Source organism: Vipera ursinii (assembly GCF_947247035.1).
Source record: "Vipera ursinii genome assembly, chromosome: 2".
Classification (NCBI taxonomy): Eukaryota; Metazoa; Chordata; class Lepidosauria; order Squamata; family Viperidae; genus Vipera; species Vipera ursinii.
The window spans coordinates 72660647-72681282 of record NC_139513.1 but is presented as its reverse complement, the minus strand read 5'-3'; the positions used below and the strand labels follow the sequence as shown (position 1 = coordinate 72681282).

The following is a 20636-nucleotide window of genomic DNA, read 5'->3' as shown; positions in this document are numbered from 1 at the left end:
CATTCCTGCCCAGGCCCCCATAGGCACCCTTGATGCGAACGATGTAGAGCTGGCCATGCCCACCCAGTAGGCCATACCCACTCTAGCCACGCCCACCCAGTAGGCCACGCCCACACTGGCCATACCCACCCGGTCCCCTGAGGGCAACCGCAATGGTGATGCGGCCCTCAATGAAATTGAGTTTGACACCCCTGACTTAGCCCATTAAACCACTCCCTTCCCAGTGCGGTTTGAGGGAGTAAAGCTGGGTTGCTATCTGCACTTTGGAAAAGCAGCTGCAGACAGGCAGTAATTTTCTTAACCCCACTTCCCTCATATAGTTTATACATTCATGCACAACTTTATTCCCAGGCATCCAAGCTGGTGTTGCAGTTGCTTGTGATAATTGAGCCATACTTTGGCATTTTCAAGAACATGCTGGTGTCCAGAGGCAGCCTCATCCCCATCCAGGTTCTTAGCTTAGAAAACTAAAACTAAGTGAGGAGGGGGATATGTAGCAGGAAAGATAATAAGCAAAGGTATACAGACAGGGAACCAGAGGTGACATGTGGAGATTGGCAGTTATTTACAAGCGGTCAAGAGGACTATTGCTCAACTGCCAGGACCACAAGCTACAGTGAGCAGCATATCCTGGTGCAAGTCCTGCCTGGAGCTTGGAGCTTTGCCTGGAGTCCAGCAGCAACTAGAAAAGGAGCAACCACATTGAAGCAGTAGCTCATCACAATGTTTAGAAAAAAGCAGACTTTTGTTTGAACTGAGCACAAAGGGCTAAATATTAAAGAATCTTTACATGGCAAGTCCCAGAAGGATTATATACAGTGTGGGAATCCAAACAAAAAACGTTCTGGTCATTCTCTCTGGTCTTTGTTTTAACATACCTAACAAAGCACAGCCTATCTGGGTAATTTAATCCACTGTCAAATTGCTGTTAGTATGTTTGCTTTAGTAACATTCAACCAGAATGTGCCCACACTAAGGATTAAATCCATTATTTCATGTCCTGAATGCTGTAGGCATGAAGAACAGGTTTTGGCTTTACAGCCTAGGATCAAATTATCCCACCATATTTCTTTTCTCAAGGCTAAACATTCCCAATTCCTAGAATTTTGGCTTCTCAACATCAACAAGGTTAGCAGCTCAATCTAAAACCTGGAGGAAGTTATTTCTTTGTTAACACAATGTCTATATCAACCTAACTCACAAGTGTCATTCAAATAAGCAAATAAGAATACAGTTCTTCCAAATTAAAACAGCAACAATTAAATTAGAAAATTAGATAGATGTAGAATTGCTCTCTAGCACTTTCCTGGTTTGCTACAAAAGAGAAACCAAAGCTCCCCCTACAGCTTGTAACCAAACTTTCTCAAACTTCCAAACAACTTCTGCAAAAGCATCCTAAATGTGGTAATTCTGGGAGAACAGCCGTAGCTTAGGACACCAAGTGATAAAGGAAGAAAAGAAGGAACTTGCATATAATATTAATCTAGTGCTGAGTGCATGACAGAGTTACATGTTGTAAAGGCTGTTTCCTTAAGACAGGACACAGCCTACCTGCCCTACAGCATCCCTAATGAAGAAATCCCCCCCCCAATAATCTTAGCCTCTTACATTCATTTAATGTTACTGTTTAAATTATAATCTTAGGAAAATTGGAAAATGTTTTACACTTTGCCCCACTACATTTACTCTGATCATATTCCACTATTATTTCTGTTTCTCCCAGTTATATTTTTTACAGGAATTTTAAGACTATCTGGTGACATGCTGAAAACTATGGGGGGGATGAGAATTATTGAGATCTTTGTATAATAAATTAGAAGCAAAATAGAAAAAAGAGGAAGTTAAAAAGAAGGATAAACAGTTTTGAAACATACTATAATTGCCTTCTCTGTTACTAATCTAAACATGTCAAAAAAAATAGCAAGCTATTCCGTTTTCCCCATTTGACCAAAGGAAGGGTAAAGAAACTGGCACTCAGGCAGAGCCACACTTTCCTCCTTGTTATTCTGTATTTCTCAAGTTCAGAAATACTGACACATACATCTGCTCACTTCTACAGACAAGCAAAAATGCCTAGCCTCTCAACAGCTTAACCTCCATGAAGAGTGAAGAAAAGTCTGGTGCCAGGATGAGGCAGATGTTCCTGCCACAGCTTAAGTGTCTCCCTCAAAGTTCTAGGATTCACATCAGTTGGTTTCTTGGCAATTCTGTCTGAACCAGAGCAAAGCCAGAAATTATAGGCTTTGCCACTCAATAAAGATGACCACCTACGATCACATGATGCCAAGCTGATCTGGGAACAGCACAAATGCCACGGGGAAAGAAGGGCTTCAGCCGGAATAAGACAATATATTTAAACTATTAAACATCATGAGTTTCCAGTTGTCAAACCTGCTTGGCAATGGCAGTGAAGCCTCTGTGGTATCAGTTAAAGTGCCAGAATGTGGCATAATTGTAATAATAGCATACCAGAAAACTGTTTTCTCCTGCTACTAGAACCGACAGTTGGCCAGAATAGGGGGGAAAAGCAACACTTTCCTGTTCCCAATTTCCCCACTCACTCTGCAAGCTTGGTAGATTGGCATCTTCCGGTTTGGTTTTCAGCAAATGAGGAAGCCGTGTGTACCTGTATCCAAATCCACAGCCCTAGAAGCGAAAGATTTAGATTTAGATTTTTAGATTTTATTAGATTTATATACCGCCCCTTCCCGAAGGACTCAGGGCGGTTTACAGGGCATTTTAAAATCACATCAATATAAAATACAAAGTTAAAAGAGAATTAAAAGATTAAATTATCCCTGAAAATAAAACCCCAGTTAAAATTCTCAGCCTGGGTCAGAGAGCTCAATGAGGGGGGGGGGAGAAAAGGATGCTGTGTTCCATTACTTTTCACAAGAAAATCTGAGACCCTCTCACCAGAAATAAGTGTGCAAAGAGTAATAAGAGAATTCATGCAGAGAGCACCAGCTGCTTTTAAAGCTCCCTGAACCTCCTAAACCAGCTGGGAAACAAAGAGAGAATCTATCCTTACACGCCACAGTCGTACAAGAATCCAGTTAGTCTGTGCCCAAGGTCTTTGCTCATACGGGGCCAGCAGATTCCTCATCATGGATATTCGTCTGCCAAAATAAGACAAACAATCAGCTCCAAAATAGGGGGAGAGAAATACGAGGCAAGGAAGAAGTAGAAATGCAATGCCAACAAGTAGAAGAGGCCATTTTCATGCATGCAAGAATCATAGGGAATTACCAGACTTGTGCCTAACCTAAGGAAGAAAAAGAGGCAACCTGTTTTAGGACATACAATTTTTATTCAGGGAAGAAAGTACCAAGCACTTACTGATCTTCTGGAATTCTCTCCACAGCCCGAAGTGAATGGGGATAGCAAACGTAGCTGGCTAATGCTTGCATTAGAGAGTCTCTAATGTCTGAATATAAAAATAAGAGAGAATTTTAATGAGACAGAAAACCTAACTGTAACTGTAACTCTGGTTACGAGAATGCATTTTTACTGAAATAATGGAAGGCAGACAAGCAGCCAAGGGATGAACAAGTTATAAATGATTTCATTCTGCATTAAGCCTGAAATTCTATAAATAAGAAAAAGCAACACTCCCGTTGCTATTCCCAAAACGACAACTGGAAATCAGAGAACAATCAATAACCACGAATTTGCTGTTTTTATTTTCTACAGTCCATCATGGACATCCTACTGAGCTTCAGATCACCCTCGGCCTCATTTTGAGAGCCTCAGTAAGAATCTCTGGCAAAAATTCTCTCTTCCGTCCCAGAAAGAGAGCGCCACAAAAAGAGATAAAAAAACAACAGGTGGTTCAGCCCAGTTTTGTTTTTGATCCTCCCTAGCATTTTTCTCACTGCCACTAGCCAATTAAGACACAGTTCCCCACTCTCCAGTAGCCCCAGCTTACAACCAAGAAAAGATGTCCCTTAAAAAAAAGAGCGACCTACCTGTGCCTACAATCCTTGGGTCAGCAAAATGCTTGGCTAAAATGGCAGCAAGGCGAGTCAATGTATCTTCATAGCCTGAAAAGAAGTTCCAAATACTAAGGACTGCAAATGTATAGAAAATTTCTGCACCTGCGTTTTCACCAGTACAACAGAACGGATGTCTAGAATTAGTTTTCTTATTTATGCCTTTGTTTTGAATTCCCGGGAGGCAAACCAGAAACCCAGCTTTTCATGATTAACAACAGCAAAGGAGAGCAAGTCTGCGTCTTTCCCCATTCAAGGCAAATACATGACTGAAGTTTCCACTGAGCTAATTTTATTTAGTGTGGATTTTCCTGGACATACACGAGTCTCTCTCTAGGAATACCATTTCCATTTATACGGACAGTATGTGTATTCCTGGATTACTGCAATAAAGAAATATCGTATTTTATTTAATGCTGGTTTTTTTAACATTTCAATCCCATGCAGAACCAGCTACCTGCCCTAACATTAGAGTTTTCAAGCAAGCACAAATATTCTTATTTAAGATTAATAATCAACCACAAACTTTCCAAACTATTCCCCAAAGAACATTAAGGCTGAGGAATTCATACAAGACATTCAAACTGGAGCAACAAACAGAATCTAGAACAATCAGTCTGAATTATCTTGTATTAATTCATCTCAAGGGCCGGAGTGCGCGAGAAATTTCCAATCTACAGTACTCTGTGGAGAGAACTGTCTGTACATACTGTAGCATCTGATAAGAAGGGAGGTAAATTTAACATTAATTCCTAGAGAGTAACTGCAGGATAAGAACAGAAAACATCACAGAATCCAAAATCAAGGAGGGAATGCATTTGTAAAAAGTAAACAAAAAGAAACTTTTTCCAGTTCTAGAAAGGAAATACCCTCAAGATTTTTTTTCTTAAAAAATGTCTTTCTCCATTTCAATAATGGGAAAACAAAGAAAAGGTTCTGAGGAAAAGAAGCCCATAGCTGTTAAACCTAATTTTTATCACCTTTCCTTCTTCTCAGGAAGTGATAGGAAGTAACTTTTATTTACTTATTAAAGTGAAAATAAATAAGGAAAATATTATCAGACCTAGAATTATGGAATGGCATTACTTCCATAATTTTTGTGCTGTATATGAAACATAGGACACCTATGTTTGCCCTATCACCCAAACCTCTGCCATATTGTCTGCACATCGATGAAAATAATATCAAAAATATTACACACACACACACACATATATATATCAGAAATTCTGTGTGGTTTATAAGTTGTTAAAAAAGGAAACAAGAAGATAACCAAAAATAATAAAGATGGCAGAAACAGCAAAACTAGATGGGGCAAAAGAAGGAAATCGCTCTCACCAAAAGCTTGGGGAAAGACCAAGATCATCAGAGCCTTCAAAACACCAGTAGGATAGACCATTTGACTCTCAGGGAGAACCTCATTCCATTTCCATAAGGGCATTTTAACATATGTGTGTTTTATTTTAACAGGGAAAAAAGGTTGTTGGCAAAATGAAATTGGTGCCTGGTGCCAGATGCCAGATTCTGTGTTCTCATGCTTTTTCTTGTCCATGCTGGATTCTACATGCAAAATATAACCATTCCTGCTTAAAGATATCCTTACCTGGAAGTTCTTCCATGCTGTTAACAGGACTGAAGTAGTTCTTGAGAGCACTGTAGCTATTCATTGCTACACTCAGATAAAACTCAGGCATGAATGCAAAGAGTGAGCCAATTCTGTCCCCATGTTCAATTGTACGAATGCACACCCGTAACAACCAGTATATATCTTGCATCTTCTCCTGTAGAGGGGGAATTCTGAGTTAATTTGTACTTCAAGTGGCAGAAAAAGCATATATGTGAGATATTAGAAGAGAACTAGTTTGGTGTAGTAGTTAAGGCATTAGACTAGAAACTGGGAGACCATGAGTTCTGGTCCTGCCTTAGCCAGTTGGGTCCCTTGGGCCAGTCACTCTCTCCTAGCCCTGGGATGGATGCAAGGGAAAACCTCACTTCCAAAATACTTTGCCAAGAAACCACAGGGACTAGTCAGGCAATCACCAGGAATCAACATTGACTTGAAAACACACACACACACACACACACACACACACACACACACACACACACACAAAGATTAGAACTTCTTTATACCTTAACTATGTATCCATCTAGTCATAGGTGATCAACAATGCCAGGTAGGCAACTGAGAGACTGGTGGAAACAGTGAGCATCCCACCCCCTCTAATCCACCCATTTACTTTTCACGTTAGTCACTGAACAAGAAAAGCCAGCACAGAGCATGAAGTAAAAGAGGGAGAGAAATAGAATGATTGGTCTCTCCTCTACCTGCCTGTTGGCTGAAGTCACCTTTTTATTACTTTGTTAAGTAACGGAAGAGTTAACAATCCTTAACTCTGAGCAGCCTGTTACTATTTTTTTTCTGCTAACGTCACATTTATGACCTTATATACAAATTTGGATTGATATAATTATCACTCTCAAAGTACCTGAAGAGTCCAAGAATATCCTATATTAAAACTGAGTCAGTTCATTATTAATGTGCACAATTCTCTCGTAATATAAACCCTACAGATAATTTTGCAGGAATATATAAATGCAGGAGCAATTATTCTCTTAATTTTTTCACCCCCTAAAGTTAGACTATCTGGGCCAGATTTAACCATGGCATTCTAGAATGTAACTGCATTCCCTCTCACCTTTGAATAAATAGTAACATTGATCCAAGCAAGTCGACGACTCAAGTGATTCAGCTTCTCAGAAAAAACTTTTTGACTCTTCACTAATTCTTCACAGATATCTTTTCTCTGAATTGAAAACAGAAGGATTTGAAGAGCAATATCTTTTCCAGTATTCAAGATTAAAAATACAGTATAATTCCCCAGGTACTGGGGGCAGGCCATTAGTGTTTTTATTTGCCTTAATGTGATTTTAGTAGGTTGTTATTTTAATGTAAGTCTTTGTTTTCGTCTATTCACCACCTACATTTTCTTGAATAGATGGGCGGCTAGATAAATTAGACACTCAAAGCTCTTAGTAAGTTATATAGGATTTATTTATTTAATAAGATCCTATAGCTTTGAGTATACATCTGGCACATATCTCAGGTTGATAAGATGCAGGCCAACAGTATGTTGGTGTCAACGCTGTGACAATGGATATCATCGCTCTGACAACTGAGAATCAGCAGCCATTTTTACTTTTGCTTCTAATGTGCCTTTCCTATTCTTTTAGAGGAGATGTAGAAGGGTGGATTGGGTAAATGCTTGAGGGTTTAGCTAGCCATAACAATGTAGAAGTGTGGGAACTCAAGGACACGGTCTGATAAGGTTTTGGTGGGCTGAGGGGCCAGTGAGAAAAGCCCACGTCTTTCGTTAATTGGGGAACGTGATTTACGACAGCGTTTGTGGGATGGGAATTGCAACGTGTTACTTTGTATCTGGGGGGAGGAAATCTGTTTTGGGTTCAGCTACCTAAGTGCCGATACTTTGTTTCCTAATAAAATGCTCTTTAAGGAAGAATTCTTGCCTTGAAGTTCTTTTACTGGTTTCATCTATCAGAATCATGACAGTTGGCTTATAAGGTAGTCTTTAGATTAGAGATTCTACCTTCACATAGAATCAAACGAACAAGTCTGGGTTAAAACTGGGCTTTGGTTGTATTTGTGGCACAATGGCAAAAAATGATAATTCTCAGGATGACTGGGGCAATCATCAACAGCAAAGGAACATGCAATCAAGAAATATGTTGCAGGCTATCACTTGGTAGAGCAGCCAAAGTGGCCTTGGAAAAGATGTTCAAGTACCATGAAGTATTTACAAAGATCAGAGTAGTGTAGGCAATGGCACTGTTTGTGATACTTTATGGAGGTGAAAGTTGGATTTTGAACAATAAGAATGGAAAAATTAGTTAATGCTTTTGAAACTTTGTGCTGGAGAGAACTCATTAGAATACCATAGACAGTCAGGAAAACATATAATGGATAATTGAGCAAATAAAACCAGAGATTTCACTCAGGTCACACAAGACCAGGCTCAAATTATTGTACTTTGAACATAACAGGCAAAGGCTTAACTCTCTGGAGAAGCCTCTAATGTTGGAAAAAGTGGAGGGAAAAAGAAGACGAGGATAACCAACAGCAAAGTGGATGGGCTCAGTTACAATGGTAATGGATGCACCATTGGAAGGGCCATCTTAGGGACAAATCATCATGGAAACATCTATCTGTGGTGATCAGTACCAGTAATACTGACTTGATGGCACATAATCAATTGTATTAAATTAGAAATCCATAAATTCTAACATAATCACTTTAGGCTCCAATGAATGGTGATAATGACAGAACCACAGCTTTGTGAAAAATTACACAACGATCTTAATATGATTCAGGAAAAAAATGGATTGCTAGATGACACAATTGAATAATTGGGAATAAGATGAGAGAATACAAAATGAGTCCAATTACAGGATGTGGAGATAGAGAATGATATTTTATTTCCTCCTCCCCCTTATCTCCTGCCTTTAATTTACTTTCTTTGCTAATTTTTACCCTATTTCTGGGCTTTGCACAATATTTCCCCTAAAAGCAACAGCAATATGAGTATATAAAAGCCCAGCCACAATGATAGATTGTATGTTATTCTCAATGAAATACAGAGGTGTCAGTCACCTTGGCCAATGCTCAAGGTAATATACGTCATATAAAATTCAGAGAGAACTAGAGAAATCATGTGAAAAAGAAAGTATGCCCTCTTTCAGGTCTATGGTCTATGGACATAGTAAAAATCATCTTTCTCACTGTAGAATGATGGACTTTAAATTGTTTGGAAATAGCCTTATAACCCTTCCTAGATTGAAGGGCAACAACAATTATTTCTCTAAGATCATTGCTGATGTCTATGGCATTGTGTTAACACACACTTCAGTGCTGGAGACCAGCACACTCCTTACCCTTTCTGGACATCGGCTGATCTTTTCTTCAGTATCTTTCAATGCCATAGCATACTCATTCACATCATCAGAAACACCTACCATCTGAAATACAATTAAATGTCAATAATACCAGCTGGAGATTTCTTAAGACATTAAAGAAAAAGATAGGATATTTACCAAAGGTAAAGCAAAAATGCTGAATGTGATTAGATTGGCAGCAGCAATATTTTGGAATGCCCAGAACCAATTTTTACCAGTACAAAATTAGCGTTTTGAGGACAACTGCAAAACAGTGACAGAGCCCTGTTGATGGCAGGCTGCTGTCAACAGCAACAAAACAATACGCTGGAGAATGTTCTCTGACAGAATGACTTCCTCCACTTGTGACTTTCTCACTTGGAATCCTCCTTGCCTTTAAGTCATTTTCTATCAGCCAGGTTTGTTTCTAGTCTTGGGAGTTTAAGATCCTCTGCAGCTTCTGCTTCTCAAAATGAAAAATATTAGATAGCTATTGTTTTACTGATTCTTGGTGACCAAAGACATCAAATAACATGGCTCTGTCATGATAAGATACAGTATGAGGCAAAAAGTAGGTGAACAATTATTACAAGTTTAGCACTTCCCACACTTTCTCAGTGGATCCTTGTTTCTTTATTAAGTGAATTCTCATCCCAGTTGTAAGAGTGAAACAGAATTAGGAACTTCACTAAAATGAATCCTGCTCACCTTACCAAGCTGCTGATGCACGCTGAGGTTGTACATCATGACTATTCCATCCAAGATTTCCAGGAGAGAATTCTCGGTAATTGGTTGATCCGGCTCTTCTATAGGTTTCCCCAATAGAAGACCTTCATTTCCACGGCTACCTTCAACTGCCATAAAAACAAACAAGAGTTTCTAAGCAGGCCACTGCTAAGAATAAGAATCTGTTAATTGTGAAAAGAGTACCTCCACTTTTCTAATGAAAATGTTGATGTTTTAATCATGAATTTCACTCGTGCTACATTAAAACTAAATCTAAACAGAAAAAAGTCTACAGCTGTTTTTCATTCTTCTACACATTTCACTCTATTAACTCTTTCTTTTCAACCTATATTCCAAAGGAATGAGCCTTGCCTCTTTCTCCTCTTCAGCTTTGTTAGAATAATTAAATTTCATTAATTTTCTATTCTTTACTTGCTACTCAAAACCATCTGCAAGTGTAATATAGTTCCCATAATCTTTCAGGCAGAAGGCACAAAGCTTGCATTCTAGTCATAGAGTTCCTTATAACACACCCACATACCAACTAAAAAGAGGTATAGATCTTGTCCTTCAGCCATGAAACACATTCCACAGTAAAACCATTCTACTTTTGATGCATTATGCAAAGACCCAGCTCACCTGAAAAGGCACTGGGAAAGAAGTAAGAAAAGAGAAGGATGAACAGAGCAAGATGGGTGGCTCACTTACAGTGGCAATGGTTTGCACCATTAACAGACTTGACAGAACATGTTAGGGGTAAATTGTTATGGAAAAAAAATCTATGTTGTGGGTATGAGTCAAAAACAACTTGATGGTAAATAATCAATTTGCTTCCACTTGCAGAGTTGTGCATAGCAATGATTTGGAGGGTTCCCCTCCCTCACCTATATTTTTTATAATTTTCTTTAGTACTTTTATTTTCAGAATGCAGTTATATATAACTCACTGTCCTCCTCTGTTCGTTGTTCCATGTTCAATGTACGGACTTTAACCTTCTCTATGGAACCTGGTGATCGTCTTGGGGTCATCAGGCTCACAGCTGCAGTACTGAGAAAACGGTTAGCTCGCCCTAAGGTGGGAGAACTGAGCCAGCTTGGCCTGGCCAAGGCTCCCCCAATTGCCAGTGCAGCCGCTGGGCGCTGAGAGAGAGGGAAGGAGAGAGAAAGGGAAAGAATGAGAGAGAGAGAGAGAGAGAGAGAGAGAGAGAGAGAGAGAGAGAGAGAGAATGAGAATGAGAATGACAAAGATATGCAGTAATATTTGTTCAGCTACAACAATTCTTCCTCTCAGTGAAAAAAAGCCAGCTTGAACCCTGCACAAATCTTTGATGTTCAAGTAGATACTCAGAATATTACCATTCACAAAAATGTTTTTTAAAACATTTTCATCTCACTTAAAATTTAGGGAAGATCTGGTGGTCTCACATAGCCAAGTATAACTGGAATAAAGCTACTGGAAAACTATAGTAGGAACCACAGCCTGTATTCTCTTCAGTGTATTACCAATGGCAAAATATCAAAATTTGATATTTTTTTCTATCAATGGACCATACTTGTTTGGTGGACTTATTTGAATCTTGTAAGCATCTCAGAGTCACATTTGTGAGATGGATTAAAATTAAATCCAAGAGAGTTTAAAAATGAAAGGCACGTTACCCAGTACCATTATTACTCCCCCTGCAAGGGAAATAGAATGAGGATATTTTTGAGAAGAGATGTTACAGTAGTGGCCAAAATTGTGGAAACCTTTTGGGAAAAGTGTATTTTTGAGGTTTGATGGCTAATAACACCACTTTTTTTGGAGTACTACCATAAAATTATATATCAATGGAAAGATAATTTAATCAAGAATGTAATGCAACAAAGTTTGTTCAAGTATCTGTACTGTATTCTATGAAAAATTATAGCCAAATAAACAGAAAAAGGAAGCACAACTTGCTTTGGTTGATATCAGGTTGCTTCCCTTCATCTGATTGTAGCCAATGAGCTTGAGTGTTTAGAGAGCCAATCAGGTGACATCTTGTTTTGGCAATGAGCCAATCAGACCACAGTAGGATTCAGTTAGTGATGTCATGTATTGCAGCTGAGAGGAGGACATTTGTCAATGTGTTTTGTGATCGCTATCAAGTTGGTTGGGGTTTTTTGTGTTCTTTCATTTAGCGAGCTTGTAAAACGTAATAAAATTAAAGTAATGGTGCAAAGAGTTGACTGTTTGCCCAGAAAGCGATGTAAAATAGTATTTATGAAGTGAACAAGGCTACAGTTATAAAGAAATTAGAAGAAAAATTGGTGGAAACTTAACCAAAGGTGGCATTTCCACTGTAAACTTTTCCCAAAAGGTTTCCACAATTGTGGCCACTACTGTATAAATATTATGCCAGCACTGAGAAAGTCTTCTCACTCTTAGCCAAAGGATTTAGTTTCCTTTGCCTTTAGAACTGTTCCCTAATCCAATACACCTTTGAGTCTGCATACTTCATATCTGAATGCCTTATAACTGTAATGTTATAAGGCTACCCATCTCAGGGTGTTTTTACACACTATTTGTTTTCCTCACTACTCAAGACAATTTCTATAAGCTTATCAACAACTTTTCACCGCTGCTACCAACTTTAATGAAACTTTGACCCATTTAATGCCCCCATTTCTAAGGCTCACTTGTGCTATTGACACTGCTGATTCTTCATCTTCATCAAGATCATCCATTGTCACAGCCTGAAGTTCTGCAGGATCAATTACAATATTCACCTTTGAGGCCAAATCATCTGTGTGAATAAACAGTGCAGTGATATTGCTAGGTATGGTTGCTTGAACACTTTCCTTTTCCTAACTTGATTTCTCATTCTATTTCCCACTAGCAGAAGGCCAAATAGTAATGTAACAAGAAAGATCTAAATAGGATTTGTATACTTCTCGGGATTAACAACACAGGGGAAGAGCAAAACAAAATTAAGCCATCCCGTAACACTTCTGAATCAACATAATCCTATGAATGTGATTATTATTTTGCTGTTTCAGATGCTAATATTTTGGATGGAATGACCCTAATGGGCCATAAGCTTAAATGCTTATTCAGTGCCTACTGATCTTTTTCTTAAACCCCCAAAACATCATAGGTTTCTTACAACATTTGCAAACCTATCAGAACCTTAAGTATTATAATATCTGATGTTCTTCTTGCTATACAGAGCTAGGAGGGAGGAGTTGTGAAACTCCCAGCCACTCCTAATTGAAATGTCTCAGGGCTCAGTTCTCTCCCCTATGCTATTTAAGGTTACAATAAGAGCTGCTTGGAGAGGTTAACTATCAGTTTAGGGTAAGGGATCATAAATACGTCATAAACATATTAGCTAGTTATAAACACTGCTCTAGCTGGAAAAGTAGTGGAGAACCTTACCGGGTATCTGAAAGGTAGAGGAGCTAGATGACACAAAGAAAGTTTTAAACTGAAACCTAGCAAAAAAACACAGGTACTGTTCTAATGCCTCTATTTCAGCTTTTCTTTGCCTCTAGACAAAGGAGCAGGTGCACAACTTAGGCGTTCTCTTGGGCTCCTGGCTTCCGCTTTAACCAGCAGTAGAGGCCATGCCTAAGGAAGCCTCTGTCCAACTCTGGATGGCATGGCCCTTTCTGGAGTGGAAAGTCCAGGAGGCAGAGATTCATGCCATCGACACCTTGAGATTAAACCATTACACTGTACTTTGCTTGGGTCTGCATTTGAAAAATACCCCCAAACTGCATATAGTTCCAAATGCAGTGGGCCACTTTCTGGTGGGTTCCAGTTTCACAAACACTGCGCCAGTTGCCAGTAGGATTCTAAATACAATTTAAAGGGCAGCTGTTAACCAAACAACAACAAAAACAGAAACCCTGCAATGGCTTGGCTGCCCGTTATCTGCCCACTCCTTCTGTTTCATTAGGGAAGGGATACTTCGGGGACCCGTCCCCCTCCACCAGAAGTGAAAGGGGTGAAAGCCTAGTGACAGGCCTTCTCACAGGGGCTGCCCAAGGGTAAGGAGGCAACTAATTCCCAGCAATCCAAATGGCCTCTTCAATGTTGAGTTAGGAAGATACTGAAAATTGTTTCATTTTGCAGACAGGGTGGGCCAAATGGCTGCTTTTTTACCAATAAAAGAGAATATCTGTAGCGCAGGATTGAGCTTTGGAGTCCTGGATGCTCTCTGAGCTTGGTTATTTTCTTGCAGACTTTTCATTACCTAACTAGGATGCACTGAAAATGTTACCTAGCTGGGTAATGAAATGTCTGCAGGAAAGCCAAGCTCAGAGAACACCAAAGATTCCACAGATTTTTTTAAATTATTCTTTAGGACAATATGATTTTTTGTTATATTTTTTTAACATGCAGAATTTTAGTCAATGCTTTCACTAGTACTTTTATATTTTAGAAGAATTAGTATATTGTTTCTGGTCTGGTCTGTTTTAAAAATTGTGAATCATCTTAGTATCCTGCGATAGGATATAAATAACATAGTACACTGTTTTGTCCTTAAAAGGGCAAGGACAGAATCAAAAGATAATATCCTATTTTTCTAGGTTTTATATATTGAGTCATCTTATACAGCTTTAAAGGTAATAATTGCATTAGAATGTTCTACTTAAAATGCAACTAAGTCATCGTTTTTTATTAAAACTATTTTTTTCAGTATCATCCAAAACACATCTGTGCTGAGGGTTGTAATTTAGTGATTTTGTTAATGAGCCTGAAATAGGAAATTTTCCAAGGGTGGCTTGTTCTCCTGAGGACTCCCTTTTATTTAGAAAAGCATCTACAGAATGGTTCAAACTGAATAGCTTCTATTTAAATTTCAAATTAAAATACAGTTTCCAAGAAAGATTATGAGGAAAGAGAACATGGCTTCGGATGGTTATGTCAGATGATCAATTAGCACCTGCCAATTAATTGCCACTAGTGATGTTCAGATGTTCAGATCTCAAATTCCTAACAGTTAACAAACTGAAAATATAACAAGGCAGGAATAGCATGGATACCATGTATTGTTTTAGCTTTATAGAGAATTTTTTGTATTAAAATAGATAATTTTTAATGAGGTTATATTTTATTTATTTAATTTCTATAGCTGTCCATCTCAAGAAGTGACTAAAACAATTCTATCTATCAATACAATGTGTGTGTGTGTGTGTGTGTGTGTGTGTGAAGTATTTGTCAAGTCTTTTGAATACCTTCCTAGTTAAAGCTTTCTTTCCTGTTTCAGCCTAACCCAAGGCTATCCGCAGTCTATAGTCACAACTTACGACAGTTCATTATTTGTGTAAATTATTCAAATTGCTAATAAAGAATTAGGGAGGCTGATATGGCCATTTCGAACTTATTTTGTTCTCATCAGTCAGTCATACCCTTTATCTGAGATTCGAACCTGGGCTAATTATATATTAGGCAGTTGTACTTAACACATATATCTCCCTTGCTTCCTAGCTAATAAAGAGAGAAAGAGCCTGTGGCCTAGGGGTTAAAACAACTGCCTAATCCCTAATTCTTTATTAGCAATTTGAATAATTTACGTGTGTGTGTGTGTGTGTGTGTGTGTGTGTGTGTGTGTGTATGTATATGTATATGTATATGTATATATTTATTTATTTATTTAATTAGATTTGTATACCACCCTTTCCCGAAGGACTCAGGGCGGTTTACAGGGTAATTAAAACAAGAAATACAAAAGTTAAAAACGATTAAAAAAATTACAACAGTCCCTGAAAAGGTAAAAGCCCCCAATTAAAATTAAAATTAAAATTCTCAGCCTGGGCCGGAGAGCTCGAAGAACCAGGTCTTCAGGTCCCAGCGGAATGAACGGAGGTCAGGGTCAGTCCTAAGCTCCACGGGCAGCTGGTTCCAGAGGGCAGGCGCACCGACTGAGAAGGCCCTCCCCCTGGATGTTACCCGCCGGCAATCTTTTACCGGCGGCACCCTGAGAAGACCCTCCCTCTGGGAGCGCACTGGACAAAGGGAGCTTGATGTATAGTGACCAAGTAAAACTGCCATGGATGTTAATGTAGCCAAGAAAGGGGTCCCATGCTTGGGCATATAACCAGTCTTCAAGGCCTTATAAAAGACCAACAGGTTGGCTTCATCCTAATCTCTGAAGGAAGAATGTTCCAGAGGGCAGGGGCAATGGCAGAGAAGGCACATCTCCTGTTCGCCACCAACTGACATTCTTTGGCTGACAGAAGTCATAAAATCCCTCACCTGCCAGATGAAATTGGATGGGAGAAGAGTCCTTTAGGTAACATGGCCCCAAGCCATAAAGGACTTTGAAGGTAACAAGCAGTACCTTGAAATGAACCTGTAAGCACACTGACAGCCCACGCAGCTCACACAGCAATGGTGTTACATGTGTTGCATATCCAACATCGTTTTCTACCCATGCATATGCTAAAACTTTAGGATTTGATTATTTGGTTATATATTATTATTTGATTTTGTTGAGAAATTATGATTCTATTAGGCCTAGGATGTTACTAAAATTATTTGAAAAATTAATATTTCTGAGATGGATTGCATTCGAGACATATGACCATTTTCAAAAAAGCAATTCTGTCTACTAATAAAAATGACTCAATGTATTTTTCTGTGGCATAGACTTTCAATATTTTGTAATGTTAGACAATCATTAATGTATTTTGTCCTAAAATAGACTCAGAATTCTGTTTAATATTTGGTTAAAATGAGTTTCATTGATGGTTTCACCGCTTTCTATTCTTTCTGGTTGGCTTTGTTTTTTGGGTTTTTTGTATTCTGTAATTTTTCTATATATTTTTTTTGTAAAATAGAGCTCCTCTTTCAGGGAGATGAGTTGTCTAGAAACATGAAATATAAATAAAATAAAAAACTAATATTTTTTAAAAAGAATGATTAAAAACTACACATAACATGCATCAAAAATGTCACTTGCCTTTCAGAGTTTTCTTGAGATGAGATAAGAGCCCCCCAAGACGCTGGAGGTCAAAGTAATCCACCTTCCCATTATAAAAGAGCTGAGGGGGAACATAAGCATCTGCAGAAAATAGATATGTTATCTAGGGTGAAGGAACTAGTATTCTTTGACAATAAATAACTGGGATGGTTACGAATTACATGCAGATTTTTAGGACATGTTTTAGAATACAGCCTGAAAAAAGCAATCTAAGTTATAACTGCAGAATGAAATATACATCGAGACAATAGATTCCTACAGTTTTAAAGCAGAAACATAAAATATTAAATATATCAGAGGGTTTCAAAACTTAGAAAAGGGAGCAGTGTAAATTCAGTAAATAATGTTTTAGAAATATATTAAAGCTGCTCACAAGAGACAACTTTCAAGAACTTCTTAAGGTTATGTGAAATTTTCTGATTTAAGGCAAATACATTTTGGTATAGTTCATGTTTCAATGTCCATGCTAAATTTGGTCAACATTTCAACTTGGCCTCATACTCTGTTTTAACTGTTCTTCTCCTCACTCTTTGAGTAGAAAGTTTCATTGTGAGAAGAGAGAATGTCAGCATTTTTTAAAATGACAATCTTTCTGAAAATTAACTACGATCCTCCTAATATCATAATCTAATTTGTAATTTTGGAATAAAAAAAGATCAAGAATATCTCATCACACCACTCCAGAATTCTTTAAAAGAAATTAGTTTTAGTTGAAGAGTCCATTCTTCAACTTTCAGTCACATGCCAATATAGAGGCTATCAGATTTTCCAAAGTTAATGGCATTTTACCTTCACTATTCAATGCTGATGCATTCTTCATTTTATGTTCATCCCAGTAATGTCTCAAAGCTGCTATGAGTCGATGCAAGAAACACACCATATATTCTGGAGGACATAACACGGTCAGATTCTAAAGGCAAAAAAAGTGCAACAATCCTCTGCAGTTAAACTAACAGTTTCAGGAGTAATGCTAGATATCTCAATTCACTTAAATATGCGTGATGCATATTACCCTTCCTTTTTTGCATTTCCACAAGAGGACATGCCTATTTCCCCACAAAAAATAGCATCTCTTTCTATTTGAAGCAGTGGAATTGTATCAGAAGACATGGGGGGAGGGGGGCAAAACATCTTAGCAAGAGTCCAAAAGAATACAGTATTCCTTGTACTGTCTGCTCTCAGAATCGGCACCACATAGTATTAAAGTGAATCTCTAAGGAAACTTCAAGCTCCCCTAAGCATGGCTAGGAAAAAAGGGGGAAAATTAACCAGGATCCTTCTCTAACAATTCTCCAATGAAGTACAAATTATGTATATATATTTCAGAATTACACATGAGTGGAATCCATAATATTTTCCCCCAATGGCTGTCTGATCTCCTCTTCAAAACCTCCAGTGTTGAAGCACTCATAACTTCTGATCGTTCTGACTAATTGTTCTAACTGTCAGGAAATTTCTCCTTAGTTCTAGGTTGGTTCTCTCCTTGATTAATTTCCATCCATTGCTTCTTGTCTCCACAGCCTAATTTCCACAGTCATCCTTCTCACCTTTTGGAACAGATTTTAGGTGAAAACAGGGGAACATAGTGAAAAATATCTCCCCAAATGGAGACTCTTCCATCTTTTTTTTTTGGAGGGGGTGTGTCTTTTGCTAGAACCATTGTAATATAGATTGTAATGTAGGATTAAGCTACTGATGATCTGATTTTACTTTACTATGTGAAATGCTCACCTAAGATTCAACTACTCTAAAAACAATTAAGCTTCATTAGCATCTTTTTTTTGAATAATCAATATGTAAAAATATCCCAGACAGATGAATTAGCGAAGCTAACGGAGAAAATAGAACTGCAAGGAGCATCAGCTGGCATGGAATTCATCAGCAGAAAAGTTTTAGAGACTGCTGACATGTAAATTAAGGCACAATAATATCCTTGCTAAAAAGTATACTTCTGAGCAACAAAATCAAATATGCAACAATGGATGAAAAACATAATATTCTTCTTCTTCACTTACCCCTCGATTGCTGGCATTTTCCTGAAGAAACTTGCGGAATTTATTTAGAAAGATGTACCTGGAAGCTCCTCCCTGAAAAAAGAATCAATAACTGGTGTAGGGGAGTCCCATCGAGATTATGAAATATTTTTAAACCAGATTCTTTTGTTTCAGTTTTGGTCTTAAAGAACCTTAGGGAGCAATTTCATATTGTATTTTTATAATATGATAATTTTTATACTGACAGACTATTTTCTACTGTGGCTTTCTTTTGTTTTTTTAAAATGGTAATTGTTTACAATATTTTCAACTTGAAATTCATCATATAGTTTATGATACTGTGTTCCAGTTAACATTTATTTTACTAAACTAGCTTCCAACAACTCCATGGGGAAGCAGGCAGAAAGTTGCAAATCGTAGTCATGTGAGTTTGTTTAACAACCACACATGGCTTACTTAAAGACTGTAACTGGGACTGTAAATCAGCCCAGTCACATTATTTTTCACTTTACAACTGTGGCATTTACAACAAAGCTGCTGGTCTGAAAAACAGTCATTAACTGAGGATTACTTGTAATTTAAAAAATTCTGAACAGTGATTATACGAGGGAAATTCAGAAATAAACTTCCATTTGCTTATCAGTGACAGTCACTCGCAGATACAGAACTTTTATTATACACATTAGAAATCGCCATTCAAATTGAGGCACCTGTCATAACATCTTCCAAGGTTTGAAATTCCTTAGTAGTAGTCACTCAGCACCAAATCTGGAACTGCTTCAGAAGTTCTTGGGTGCGTCTAGCAGTGTACAGGCGAACATTATTGTGAACCAACACCACAAGGGAAGACAGCATGCCCTGACGCTTGTTATGGATGGCTTATCTGAGTTTTCGTAATGTTTCACAGTAGACTTCTGAATTGATGGTCAAGCCATGCTCCATGAACCTCACTAGCAGTATTTTGGCATCTTCACAATTGGCAGGATTTTCTATGGCACCACTTCCAGTGTGGTGTTGGTTCACAGTAATGCTTGCCCGCACACTGCTAGACGCACCCAAGAACTTTTGAAGCAGTTCTGTTGCCATGTTTTTGATCACACACCCCCATAGCCCAGATTTGCCACCAAGCAACTACTACTAAGGAATTTCAAACCTTGTAAGATATTACGACAAGTGCCTCAATTTGAATGGTGATTATGTTGAAAAGTAATGTAATATTATAGTTTTCTAATGTGTATAATAAATATCCTGTATCTGCGAGTGTCTGTCATTGATAACAAAATGCAGGTTTATTTCTGAATTGCCCTCGTATTAAATATTACAAAAATCGAATAATATAGACTAAATTTTTGTATTCTTCAACATGATTTCAAACAAGATTTCTTAAAAAAACCCTGAAAGTGTCGTATAAGGTACTACATTTAACCTGAAGACACCTAACTAAAAACACTATCTTAGTCTGAGCAGCACTAATTCTTAGTGTGTTTTTTAAATGTTAGACTTTAATATGACTGCAGCCTGCAGTTAATAGTCAGATTCAATGGAAAGGACAAACAACATACTTTAAAGCAAATTTATTACCTGGATGCTAAATCAAGCATTAGCAAGATATATCCCTCAAAATCAAGTAAGATATTAGATTTGTTTAACAAAGTAACTGTATGTTCCTGCAATAAGGACTCTCAATATCTCATTAAATTAAGCAATGCTTTGTGAAGCTAACAGCAAGGAGTATGGAGCTGCATGGATATACATAGCTTTTAGTTCTTAAAATACAAGCAAAGAAGGCAAAAACTATAGTACAATAGCATAAAAGCAAGTTTATATTCAGAATTATTGCAGCCATTCAGTTATTTAAACTGGCCTTACCACACCATGATCTTTATTATTTAACAACAGCTTCAGTATCTGCACTTGGAGTTCTTCCACCACTACAAAAGAAAAAAATAATATAACTTTTAGAAACATTGGGTGAGTCCATCACCATGTTCTACTGAGAAACCAATCATGAATTTATTCAAGTCT

General features: G+C 37.9%; 1 protein-coding gene across 4 annotated transcripts in view; it reads right to left on the bottom strand.

Annotated features, from left to right (window-relative positions):
• Positions 1-20636, bottom strand: part of RNF123 (ring finger protein 123) — a 112628-nt gene that overhangs the window by 60924 nt on the left and 31068 nt on the right. For all 4 annotated transcript variants that reach the window (XR_014491705.1, XR_014491706.1, XM_083356120.1 and 1 more), the window contains 14 exons: positions 20481-20542; positions 18633-18704; positions 17407-17527; positions 16597-16698; positions 12326-12432; positions 10615-10807; positions 9651-9796; positions 8943-9026; positions 6692-6799; positions 5596-5773; positions 3969-4043; positions 3340-3427; positions 3032-3119; positions 2562-2646 (listed from right to left, as the gene is read on the bottom strand). Coding sequence is in view for 2 of the 4 variants with exons in the window: in XM_083356120.1 (XP_083212246.1) it covers positions 2562-2646; positions 3032-3119; positions 3340-3427; positions 3969-4043; positions 5596-5773; positions 6692-6799; positions 8943-9026; positions 9651-9796; positions 10615-10807; positions 12326-12432; positions 16597-16698; positions 17407-17527; positions 18633-18704; positions 20481-20542 (1509 nt within the window). In the remaining 2 variants the exon portion in view is untranslated. The remainder of the gene's footprint in view (positions 1-2561; positions 2647-3031; positions 3120-3339; positions 3428-3968; positions 4044-5595; positions 5774-6691; positions 6800-8942; positions 9027-9650; positions 9797-10614; positions 10808-12325; positions 12433-16596; positions 16699-17406; positions 17528-18632; positions 18705-20480; positions 20543-20636) is intronic.